Here is a 12,889-nt window from a genome sequence, read left to right as displayed (position 1 = left end):
TCATTGGCTGTGAATGAAGATCATAATTAATTTTCATGTGGATACTTGCATCTTGGTAATCAGTGGTCCTGGCTCCTTACAGCAGGTGATAAACCTGTGTCTCAGCACTGATTTCCTTTTCATAGAATCATTTGTGTTGGAAGTTACCTGAAAAGATCATCTAGTCCAACTCTCTTTTATTGTAATAGTTGATGTAAGAATGGGATAAAAGAGGACTGGGTAAGTCCAGGGGCAGGTTGTGAATTTTCTTACACCTCAGCATCACATAGTATGCAGCTGGCTCAATGGGAGAGGCAGAAATAGTGGGAATAGACTCTTACTGAGCTTCTCAGACCAGTCTCCCCTTATTCCAGCTCAGCCACTGCTAAGACACGTGGGGCTTTGATTTCAGCAAGAGTGTGGCTGTAGGTATTTCATTTTGCCCGCAGCATGTAGCAGCACCCAGCTGCTCTGCACCTTGCAGTGGTGCCTCTACTTCCCCCAGGCACTGGTCATCCCTTCCAGCCCCAGTCCTGTCCCAGAACACCTCGCAGGGCTCGCAGCCTGCCCATGCCAAGTGCTGCTGCATCTCCTCACAACTCTACCAGCCCGCAGGCGCTGCAGCAGTGCTTAATCAAAGGAAGCTGATTCCCCATTAAGAAGTTACCTGTAGGGCTCCTGATGGATTTTGCCTGCCTCCTAGTAAGTCTATTAATTATACAACAGTTTGTTTCCAATTATGCAGCCAATGAAATGGTTAATCACGTCCCCTTTGACGGATGCCTTGATATTTAATTGCAAAAAAAATTTGCTCTCTCAACTGGCTCACCCGAGGAGATGAGATTCTGTCAGGTTTGTTTTATTTATTTATTTTTAAGTCAGCTTTTCTGCTCTGCTGGTACAGTGTTAGTGAGATGAGACCTGTGCCTATGGAGGGGGCAGGTGCCCCTCAGCATTATGCTTTGTTACTCCCTTCTTTCTGCTCTGAGCCCTTTCCACCAACACTCCCCAGACCTGCAGGCATGGAAGTCTTATGGGACAAGGGGACTGTCACACATCACCCTATGATCTCTCATTCCCACAGGAGATTGGTTAGAGGAAGGGGGTTTTGGTGGAGGAAAGCTGTCTTCTTGATAGAATGAGAAGTGATGACCTTAAGTTTCCCCAGGGGAGGTTCAGGTTGGATGCTAGGGAATATTTCTTCTCAGAAAGAGTGGTGATACACTGGTGCACAGGGAGCGGTGGAGTTGCTGTCCCTGTCCCTGTTCAAGTGCCATGGAGATGTGGCACTGAGGGACATAGTTATGGGCAATAATGAGTGTGGGTTGACAGTTGGGCTAGATTGAGATTGGTGTCAATAGGTTGATGGTTGGACTCTTAAAATGTTGGAGATAGGTTGACAGCTGGACTTACCTTAGTGGTCTTTTCCAACTGTAATGATTCTGTGATCCTGGTATGACAAGCATGCCTCTTCCAAGGACCCCATGTCCATCCCATTTCCTAGGATGGCTGTCAACCTTAGGGAGAGCTGAACAAGATTTTGTTCCTAGTGGCAACCACAGCTTTGTGGGTTTGGCATATCTCTTTTGGTTTGTGGAACCACTTAATGGCTTGATTGTGGTCTCTGAAGGGCAACCAGTGCTTCTCTGGGACTTGGTAGATTCTCTGGGGTCATGGATGTAGTTTGAAGCAGTTACTGCCTTTTGGATTTGCCCTGCATTGGATGCTAGGTGTAGAATCTTCATTTCTACTCATTGTGTTGGCTTCTTGCTGGCTGCAGCCGCACATCCCTGGTGTTACCGCAGCCTGTGTGGTGCCCTACCTGCCGAGTGACAGCTGGGGGCAGCGTCCTGCATTTCTCACCTCCTCCATTAGACAATGGGAACCAACCCATGATGCCTCTCATGGGACCCCATGTCTGTGTGTCGGGATGGGCTGCAAGGGCCAATTCTCAGCCTATCTTCTCCCCTCTCTCCCACAGATTTTAGCCGCGTTAGAGAAGGACGAGCAGGCCAGGAGGCAGCGGCTGAGAAGTAAGCTGGAGCAGGCAATTGACACAATGGCCTTAAGCAGCTGAAGAGGCGGCAGATCGGTGCCAGCTTCCCGAGCAGCAGCGCGGCGAAAGGAGGCAGGCAGGACACTTCGGGGCTGGGGGCTGGATGCGCCCGCAGGCGCCTCCGTGCACTTCCCACAAATGAACAACAAGGAAAACCTCGCGTGCGAGCGGAAAACAAAATCCCGACAACAGCAGCAACACGGATAAACCCCTCTACGCACACCCCGATGCAATTGGGACACGGCAGAGACCTTGCAAAGGGGCCATGCGGGACGGTGGAGGAGGGAGAGCCGCGTGCCCCATGGACCTGCTGGGACCCTCGTGGGCTGAACAGAGCCCCCTGAGCCAACAGGGAAGGAGGGTCAGGACTGTGGGGCTTTTTAGGGCGGCATTTGGATGTTGTTGTTACGTTGGTGGAGGGAGGGGGGTGGGCTCCTGTTTGTACTGTACTTGACTTGCTCTCCCCTCCTTGCCCCCCCGGCTGTCTGCCCCATTTCCTCCTCCCTCTGTTTCTTTTTCTGTCTCTTTTCCCCCCTTCTCTCTCTCTCTGGCCTTCTGCCACTAGTGTTAACTGCTATATTTGCACAATTTACACGAGACAAAATTTTTAATTTAAAGAAAAAAAAAAACATAAATAAAAAAGTATAACGAAGAATGGGAGGGGAAAAAAAAAGAAAAAAACAAGAGGATTCTAAATTTTACAACTAACTGATGTAAAACTGGTTTTAAAAAGTCAAGCTAAAGGACCGATGCTGGGGAGATTTGGTGGTGGGGGGCAGCAGGGGTGGGCAGGAAAGGGAGAAATCCCTGAGCTTTGATATTTCTTCAAATACGTCCTGTGCCATGTTTTATTTGAATGTCGTTTAGTGCAAAAAAAAAAAAGAAAAAAGAAAAAAAAGAAAAAGAAAAAAAAAACCAAGAAAAAAAGATCAAAAGAACAAAAAAAATAACAAACCAACAGTGGGAGTTTTTGTTTAGCTGAGTAGATGCTCTTATTTAAATGCTGCTTGAGTGGTTCTGGAGGCTGTGAGTTGGCTGAGGGAGGTCAGAGAGGAGGGTCAGTATTTCCTTCCCTGGGGAATGGCTTGGGGATGCGTTTATTGCTCATCCTTGCAGAGTAGAGGATGGCGATGGTAGGGAGGACCTGGAGAGCCAGCCTGGTACTTTGGCTTTTTCCCATTGCCTTCCTGCTGGCCACCCACAGCACCAGTCAGTTGGTTTCAAGTTCGGCTCCTTGGCGGGAGAAGGCAGGGACAGGACTGACGTTATGACTGCATGGTTAAAAACTTTTCCTTTTGCTGTTTTATTTTTGTTAAGGGGGGGTGGGGGGGTGGGAAGGGGTTAGGATTCCTGCCATTTTTTTGTGCTGACACAGGGATCCCAGGGTTGGATCATTACCTTTTCCCCCTTGCTTCGTGCTATGCTTCTGGCTGGAGCTGGGCACCAGCCCGTGGAGGGACTGAACTGGGACTGTCCTCTGCTCCCCTGCCCCGGGCAGCCCAGGCTTGTGCAGGGATTCCCACTCCACATCTACCTTCCTCTCTCTCTCTCTTTTCCTTCTTTCTCCCCCTTTCTCTCCTTGCTGTCACCCCATCTCCCCTCCACTCCATCCGCCCTTCCCATGGGTTTGCGTCAGCTGGCATTTCACGGGGTGACCCCCTTCCAAACATCAGATCTGCACGGTTTTCTACTTTCCTGAACAAAAAAAAAAACAAAACAAAAAAGGTGCCGAATGCTGCCCGGAGTTGGAGCAGGTGACCAAAACTTGCCTAAAAACCGAGCAAATACATTTCCTGTTCTGTCCCAAGAGCTCCTGCTGCTCCCTGGGCTGGGCAGAGGGGATCGTGCTCTGCCACAAGTGGTGACAGCAGAAGTCCAAGTGGGCAGGAACCCCCTGTTTTCTGCCCATTCCCATAAACTGCAAGTTGGGGAGGGTGGGAGTGGGGGGGGGAGAGGGAGAAATAATGAAGTTTTTAATTAAAAAACAAAAAAATAAAAGTGTGTATATATATATATGTGGTTACAATCTAATTCTCGTGCCCCAGTGGGGTGCTGTATAGTTAACCGAAGGAGAATCAAACCGATATAAATATGAAATAAATTTACACAGCCAGCTTAAAAAGGAAAAAGGATACCAAATGGTCTGGAAGAAATTTCCAAGCATTTCTCACCATGCAGAACAATCGTTTCAAGCCTGCCCATCTCTCATTATATTGTGATTTGGTTTGGTTTGGTTTTAATAAGGAGGGGAAGGAGAAAGAAAAACCCAACCACCACCACAGAAAGTGCTCTAAAAAGAAGTGATAATTGTTTCCCAAACCTGGGAACCCCCAAGCTGATATCTGAGAGCTGTGGGCTGTTGCATGACGTGCTAGATTTTAGTCTGAGTTGATCTTTTTAAGAAACAGGAGAAAAAAAGAAAAAAAAAAAAGCATAAAAAAACTGCAAGCGTTGAATCCTCGAGGTTTGTTTCGACCTTTTATCTGTTCTTTTTTATGTCATTTTTAATTTGAAATTAATTTGTCGCTTTCTCGTCCAGAAGAAAGAAAAAAAGAAAAGAGAGAGAGACTTCAGTGGTTGACATTTCCAGTGTGATACTTGGAGAGCCTTAAAGGACAGCTGTGTGCCAGGAGCTGCGGTGGGACAGAACTATTGTGGGGGTCCCCAAATGGCACAGCTCATGGGGCCAGCATGGTGGGAGCTCCAGCAGTGCCACAGTTGGGTTTGGTGCAGGTGTGTGAGTTCTGACCACCCCCTGTGATCCTGTGGTCCCAATGCAGCGGTAAGAGCATCTGGGGAATGTTTGGTGGCTGTTGGTGGAGCTGAGCACGTGGCATTTTGGTGATGGTTTGGAGCTGGTGGGACTCTCACTGTTGCTGGTCGGAGAGGATGGAGGTTTTAGTCTGAGCCTTCTCCTGAAATTGTCCGGATGTGCTGGTGAGAGCAGAGGCTCACTGGGCTGCTGCAGTGCTGTGGGCACATCCTTGGCTATACTGGGTAGCCGTGTTGGATGGCTCTCATGGTCCTGGGGTGGTCAGCAGGGAAGTCTCTATGGGGCTGTGCTAGGCAGGGTAGTAGTGCCACAGCATTGCTGGGCTCTCAGGGCTCCTCTTGGTACCTCTTGGCTTCCTCTGCCTCAACTGCCAGGCTCTTCTCACCCTGTCCTGTGTCCCCCATCCCATGCAATGAGGAGAGTCCACAGTGTGGTCCTGGGGACGGGCTGATGTCTTCCTCCTGAGGGGGCTTTGGGGCTTTGCTCCACCCAAGGACCCCTCTAGGGTCTCCTTGCCGCTGGTCCCGGGTGCCTCCATGGTAGATGGTTGTGTCTGGGGAACGTGTTGCAGCGCAGCCTGCAGCCCCTGCTGCTCCTTGGTGCTACCTTTGCCTTTCGCCTGATGCCCAGCGTCCTTAATCCTCCTGGGGGAGAGGCTGGGAGGCATCACGGGATGTCCCATATCAGTGACACTACACATGCTCCCATCTCACGTTTTGGGGATGGAGCATGGAGGAGGCCAAACCCCACCAGCTGCCAGCAGGCTCCTGCCTGCCCCTGCTGCTCACATTGCCTTTTCAGTGGGAGGTTCCCAAAAAAACACAGCCTGGCCTGGTGGTATCCCCAGGTCCCTTGTCCCCATCCTGTGCCCTCAGGGTGGAGAGTAGGGGGGGTGACTCCTGGACTCATCCAGCCCCAAAGCGCACAATGAGCTGTCCTTTAAGAAAGCCGGGGTGGGAACTACTGCAAAGCTGGTGAAAGGCAGAGAATTGTAATAGTTTTTAAAACTTCAAATGGGGGAAGAAAATAAGTAAATGAACAAATAAATAAATGAGAATCCAGAGTCCTTGATTAACTTTCTGTGATGATTGTTTCAGACTTGAAGCAACAGGCCGGCTTGGCTGGCCGCACACCCTTCTTTGATCGTGTAAATATCCTGCTATTTCCTATTTTAATGTTCTTCAGATTTAGTACTTGTAAATAAACACATGCATCAAGGAGAAATTAAACATTTTTGCTAATGCTGGTGTCTGGCCTGTGTCTGTGGGCGGCGTGGGCCGTGAGGTGGAGACTTCTCTGCTAAATGGGCACCTTGTGGTTAATTAATTGGTATAAACCCTTTCATTTCACTTGTCAGAGGATGGGAGCGTGCCCTGCAGACCCTGCTTACTTCCAAATGGTGGTGTGGGGTGGGCAGGATCATAATACAAAGTCCCCATGGTGATTGTGTGTGGTGACACTGGGTGGCTATGGTGGGCACTGGGGATGTTGGCAGGCAGGAGCATGTTGGTGTGTTGGATCTGGCCAGTGTGAGGACCAAAATCACAGCAACTACTGTATTTTTCCTGTTGACTTGGTCTCTTCTCCTGGGACTGACCTCTGGAGCAATTTGGTTTGTTACAGATCACAGGTGCATCTTTTGTCTGCATTTACCATGTATATATATTACATTTCTTTGTGATTTTCCTACTCTTCAGCACTGAGACCATCAGCAGCAAGAGCTGGACTTCTATAATGATTGGTATGTATTTTTATCTCCTCATCTTCAAGTCATAGAATCATTAAGGCTGAGAAGACTGCCATGCTCATCTAGTCCAACCAATCCATGCCTGTGACTGCTCTTGACCACGTCCTTTACTGCAGTATCTACCTCCAGGAACGGTGACTCCACCAGCTCCCTGGGCAGCTTGTGCCAGTGCCTGACCACTCTGAGAAGAGATTTTTCCTAATATCCAACCTGAACCTTCGTCTCCCCAGATTCTGTGTCGGTGCCATAGTCGGGGGGGACCCCGGGAGCTCTTGGAAGCTGAGCACTGGGCATTTGGACACAGCACTGTGTGCAGGAACCAGGTTTAAGCATCATTTCCTGAAAGGTTTCCCTCCAACTTGTAGAATGAACAATCTGAGGTCAAGTTTGGCAGCTCAGTGAGCAGTTTCTGTGGCGTTGGGTGCTTCTTTGTGCTTTTCTTCCTCCTTCTCAATATTTATTGTTTCAGTTGGGGAAGGAAAAAAAAAAAAAATCTAAGAAAACTATTGGTTGGCAAAATAAGTGAGTATCTAATATTTCACAATGGCCAGAATGTTCTTCAGTACCAATTACCTCCTTTTGTCAAGGAACAAGAGTTTCTGGCTTGAAGCCAGCGTGTCCAAGTCCGACGACAGCTCCGAATGCCTTTGTTTGCTGCATGAGTTCTAGTGCCGAGCTAAGCAGAAAAAGATTACTGGGGTCTACAAATGATTGTGTAATCCACAAGTGCACTTTATTTGATGAAATGATGAAATGGGAACCTCCCAGCAGTAACACGCAGCCCCGCCACCAGAGACAGCGGTAATCAGTCAAAGCTGTGTAGTCCGCTTACCTTCATTCACTGCATTTGGGAACCCCAAATTTGTGGCTGCCTCTGTGGGGATCCTATGATGCCACCTGATCATAGAATCACCAAGGTTGGAAAAGACCCAAAGGATCACCCAGTCCACCCATCAGCAATAGTTCTCACTAAACCACGTCCCTCAACACAACGTCCAAACGTTCCTTGATGCTCCAGGTAAGCAGCACAACCTCAGCACCTGGTGGTTGGGACACTGAAAAACCTTATATGTGATCTGAAGGTCTTGGCTCGGGCTTTCTGCACCAGTCCATTGCTGTGGTCTTGCACTTTCCTTTTGGACTTCGTTGCACTGTCTAGGGAATCTCCTGCTTTTGGGTGTGTTCCTTCATTTCTCTAACAAGGGTGGTGAATGCCAAGATGTGCAAAGGGAAGTGCTGCTCCTGCAGAAAGCGCCATGCATCACTGCATATAATGCATATAATGCAGGATCAATTAAAACCCAGCTAGAGCATTAGCATGGGATGTGGGTGGGAGGCCATGTGCTGGGCTCAGACCTTACAGGGGAAAGGTGAGAGCAGTACCACATGCCCCTGCAAGGAGAAGGATGCAACGGGGAGCTTCTTCCCACTCAGAGGTGATGATTAAGGTTGTTTTTTTTTCTGAGCTCCTAAGGGAAAAAAGAATAAAATCCATACATTGTGAAGGCAGAGAGGGCTGAGCAGAGCAACACGTCCCACCTCACTCAGCCCAGACTAATGAAAATCACAGCCACGCTGGGAAGTGATTGGTTTATGTTTGTTCTTCGCTTTAAATGTAGCGGTAAAAAGCCCACAGTTTGGGGCTGAGATTGGAGGTGAGATCATTAGGAAGTGGCAGGCAATGGCTGATACACGTTAATGTGCCACGAGCAGCCTGAGCTTCCCTGGCTTTATTTATTTATTTATTTATTTAACTAAGGCAAATTATTGCTTCTGGAAAATGACTGCCTCCCCTGGTGGAAACAGAGCAGAAGGAGGGGGAGAATTGATTTTTCTTGAGTTTCCTAATGCCAGACTGACAGCTCCAGAGATGTGAGAGAGCCATGGAGGGGGGAGGGAGGCCAACAGGGTGACCCACTCTTGGGTGCTGTTGGCTGCCTCTTTTTGGAGGCTGCCTGCATTTGGGGGCTGTCCCTTTAGAGGGGCTGGAGATGTGACCAGAGATCTCGGCCATGTCTGTCAAGAGCAATTTATTTAAGTCAGATGAGAAATGTGGCTGCTGATATCTCCCCTCCCCACCGGCCTCAGTGGCTCAGGTGACCACTATATGCCTGGCATGGGTTGCAAACACGGCCAGCCCAAAGTGCCAGGGGAGCCCCACTCCTCTGGGCTTTGAAGGCTGTGGCTGCATGACAGCCTGACTTCACACATCCAATTTCCCGGTGTCTTTCCTAGCATTAATACTGTTGTGGTGGGCTTGGACTGGCCTTCCCCTCCCTCTGCTGGAAAGAAGCAGAACTGGCCGATGTTCTTTCCTGGGACCTGGCCCATCTCGCTGTCCCTCAAATACAGGAGGTGTTCATGGTGTCCACCACCAAGATGACTCCTTGTATGCGATGGAGACTGGGGGTTATTGCTTGCTGCTCCTGTATCACAGGGATCACAACACACACTGCAAAAGGGACCATTAATTTATAGTCCTCCAAATCATCCTGGTGAGGGAAACTGAAGGATGAGACCTTGTTTTGGCCAAGGTCATGCAGCAGGTTGAATCAGGGAAGAAACTACCTGTGCTGGCATTGCTTGGATCCAGACTTTTGTTTACAGCCCCAGATGCCTGGATCACTTCGGCTCTCAGTATCCCAAGCTGGAGTTTTGTTTCTTTCCCAGCCAGGTTTCTTTTCTTCCTTTCTATTTTTTTCTTCCTTCTTTATGAACGAAATTCTCCCTCCACAGCCCCTATTCTCTCAGGGGTTCTTCCACTCAGCAGTAGCCCAATTTCCTTTTATAGCTTGTACAATGACTGTCCTAATTACAATTAAAACCAGGAACGCACTAATCAAATCTTTTACTATTCTAGACAAACTCAGAAAATGAGTAAAATTAGTGACACATGGCCAAAAATAAAAGGAAAAGACAAGGCAAAAAGTGTGAGAGCTGGTGCTAATGCAGAGAGGGACTTAAAGAGAGCAGCAGGGTTTCTGCACTCATCTGCAGCCATAGGTGGTGGGAGTGGGGTCGTGTGGTCCCAGGGGGCTCCTCCATCCCATTGCCCATGGGAGTTCCCATGGTAAGAGTGCTTTTTGCTGGTGAAAACATCAGGCACTGAGAGTGAATCATCCCCTAAACCCAAATGGGGTTAACGGCGGAGTGAGGGCGGGTGAACAGTGGGGTCACTGGGGCAGAAGGAAGGCAGCAAGCGGCGAGTAAATAACGAGCATGGGAGTGGGGCCGGCGTCTGCCACAGCTTGAGCATATGGCCAGAGGGGTATTTGCTTTGGTGGGAAATCACAGGGAAATTATTTTGTCTTTTCTGAGGGGCTGGGTGATTTTAGCACCCAAATCTGTCATGTTTCCCAGCTCTGAGTGAGGGGAGAGACTGGGAGTGCTGGGATGTGGAGGTCCCACGTGCTTGTGTTTGGGAAGAAGGATTTGTGGCTTTGTGGAATAATACCCCTGGATTGCAGGAAGGCTGCAGAGATAGAATGGAAGCAGGGACAAAGGGTGAAGCCCTTTCTGCAGCTTGCTGCTCACTTTGAGTTACGGATCGCTTTCAGCATTTCAGTGTCTGAAGGGGGCTGTAAGAAAGTAGGGGATAGGCTCTTCAGCAGGATCTGTTGTGATAGGACAAAGGGAAATGGTTTCAAGCTAAAGGAGAGGAGATTTAGACTGTGTGTAAAGAAGTTTTTTACTATAAGAGTAGTGAGGCACTGGTTGCCCAGAGAGGTGGTGGTGCCCCATCTCTGGAGACAGCCAAGGTCAGACTGGATGGGCTCTGAGCACCTGATGGAGCTGTGGGTATCCCTGTTCATTACAGGGAGGTTGGACCAGATGGCATTTGAGGGTCCCTTTCAACTCAAGTGATTCTATGACCCCATTACAGATCCTGACCAAACATCTTTATGCTATAGGATGTGATCTGTTCAGTCCCCAGCTGGATGCTCCCACAATGCAGACAGAACCCAGAGCTGAGTGTTGATTCACTTCGGTTTCATGTTAAAAATTAAAATGTGATTCACATTAAAAAAGAGCTGGCTGCTTTTCCCTCTCCTCTACTCTACTCTCCATCTTTATTACTTTGTCAAAGTACTTCCAGGTATAATACTTATGTTTTATAGGCCTGAAGCATGAGATTATTCAATTTGCTTTATAGTTTGATAAATCCACTTGGATGTGGTAATTGAACTGCACAGCCTGGGGAGGAGGGAATTTCTGTAGCAGCTTCAGCCACTGCTTCCAACCACTGCTGTCTGGTGGCATGTGCAGGAGGCAGTGAAACCTGCTGGGTTTTGAGCTTTATATTTATTAAGAGATATTAACCACCAGAGAGTTGGTGGGTGCTCCAACCCTGCAGACAGCCAAGGTCAGGCTGGATGGGCTCTGAGCACCTGATGGAGCTGTGGGTATCCCTGTTCACTGCAGGGATTTTGGACCAGGTGGCCTTTAAGGGTCCCTTCTGACTCAATTCTATGATTCTATTATATAATATGGTGCCTGTGACAGCAGGAACTTGGTACAGGGACCCAAGAAGCTGTTCCCAGCCTCTTGTTACAGGTGTACTTGATGTCCAGCTCTCCATCTGAAGTTTGCTAATTGATCAAACTCCTGGCATTACATGAATCTACCTCAGCAGATCAGGTATCTTTCAGCCTGGCTCTCAGAGGGCCAGCGCCCCCCAGAAGCATATGGTGTGAAAGCTGAAGTCAGCTCCTCTATTTGAAGAAGAGCTCATCTGCTGGTAAACCTCTCACAAGGCACCATCCTCACAACACAGCAATGCTCGGGGCTCCCATGAAAGTAGGTGAAACACAAATGTAGAGACTTTGCAGTCTAGACCTCATCTCTCAGGGCACCTAGGCTAGAGGTGTGTTGGATTGGACTCTTTAATCCAAATGCTGTTAGAAGTTTCCCCTTGCTGCTCAGCAAAGAAGTTCAATGTTTCACCGAAAGAGATATTGATCCTATGTGAAATCAAAGCCTTGGGAAACCTTGGGAATGTTGGGAATTGTTTTGCTGCTCCCACCATAACGTTCCACAGCAGCCAGAGGAGGGGTGAGACTGTCAGCTCATTGTTCCTGCTGGAGGAGATGCCCTTCTTTTCCTGTTCTAGACATCATCCCTCAGGGCTATTAATACAGCATTTCCCAGAAGGGCTAAATTTAAAGCAAATGGAAGCATATTATATTTTTGGCTCCAGTAGGTAAAACTGTATAACACTCTGCACTCATTTTTTGCTTTTTCTCTCCCTCTCTGTGCAGAGTGTGTATCATAGACTGTCATTGTATTTAAATAATAAAGCAGAACCAGGATTATTTTGTACACTTTTTTCTCCTCTCTGATCTCCCCATTGAAAAATGCATGGAAAGCAACAGATGTTTCGACTTTGTAGCTTGAACCTTCTCAGCTGTTTGAAGATTTGATGTAAAAGTTCTTTGAACATCAGTTTCAGAGGAGACTCTCTTAGTAACAGTTGCCATGCAAAATTCATAATTAATGAAGATTTCAGGGTTATGGTGGGTTTTAAAACTGTTATTTCATTATTATTATTATTTTGTGCAATTCTTAACAAGCTTGGAGATGAAGCCTTGTCCAACTGGAAGGAGCAGTCAGCAGCATCCCAGTGTGATGGCATTGCCTTCTCCAGGCTGCTGGGCTCAGGGGTGGCCAGCAGGGCTCTCTGCTTGGCTGATGGGGGGCACAGGGGGCTTATTTAGGCAGGGTGCCCTGTATTTAGCGGCTGGGGTTGAGATGCTTACCTGCTGCTCGCTGTATCAAAGCAAGGCTCTGGGCTGACTCGGTGGGCTGGATTACCCTCTAGTGGCTGCAGCTAACATCAGAGAATGGAAGCGTTTGCCTTGCAGATGTGCTTGCGGTGAGTTGGATGCTCCTTCTAGGGGTGCTGGCTGCAGGGGAGCAGATAGCAGTGCTGTGGGAAACATGAAGCTCATTGCCCCCCAGGATCTGCTGCTGCTGCTGTAGAGTGATGTGAGCACCCGGGTGAGCTGTGGTGCATGATTCCTGTACTGGGAGGGCAAAGTCAGTGACTTTGTGGGGTACTTCACATCAAGCTGACTGGAATGCAGGCATGTGCACGCAGCTCTGGCTGCACTGGCATTCCCTGGGAGAGGCAGCAATGACCAGTGACACTCAGCTGCCACCAGCAAGCCACCAGTGGCTGCCGTGGTGGAGATATCAAGACATGCATTTAATTGGTGCCTATTGGATTTTTTTTTCCTGCAGCTACAGTTTGTGCTATTTCTTGTGACATCCGCGAGAAACAGTGATTTAGGTTTGTTTGTGTGTCTGACTCAGAGGGTTTCTCCACACTGGAATC

The 12,889-nt window shown here is 48.5% G+C and overlaps 1 protein-coding gene across 4 annotated transcripts in view; it reads left to right on the top strand.

The window, feature by feature from the left end:
• Nucleotides 1-4,046, top strand: part of PLXNA1 (plexin A1) — a 92,398-nt gene extending 88,352 nt beyond the window's left edge. For all 4 annotated transcript variants that reach the window (XM_015874987.2, XM_015874986.2, XM_085516887.1 and 1 more), the window contains exon 32: nt 1,961-4,046. In XM_015874987.2, coding sequence (XP_015730473.2) covers nt 1,961-2,056 — 96 coding nt within the window. In that variant the 3' untranslated portion in view covers nt 2,057-4,046. The remainder of the gene's footprint in view (nt 1-1,960) is intronic.
• Nucleotides 4,047-12,889: the final 8,843 nt, after the last annotated feature.

The sequence above is a fragment of the Coturnix japonica genome, chromosome 15, assembly GCF_054131305.1.
Source record: "Coturnix japonica strain WE chromosome 15, WE-NBRP24, whole genome shotgun sequence".
In the NCBI taxonomy this organism is placed as follows: domain Eukaryota; kingdom Metazoa; phylum Chordata; class Aves; order Galliformes; family Phasianidae; genus Coturnix; species Coturnix japonica.
This window is presented reverse-complemented; position numbering and strand designations above follow the sequence as displayed.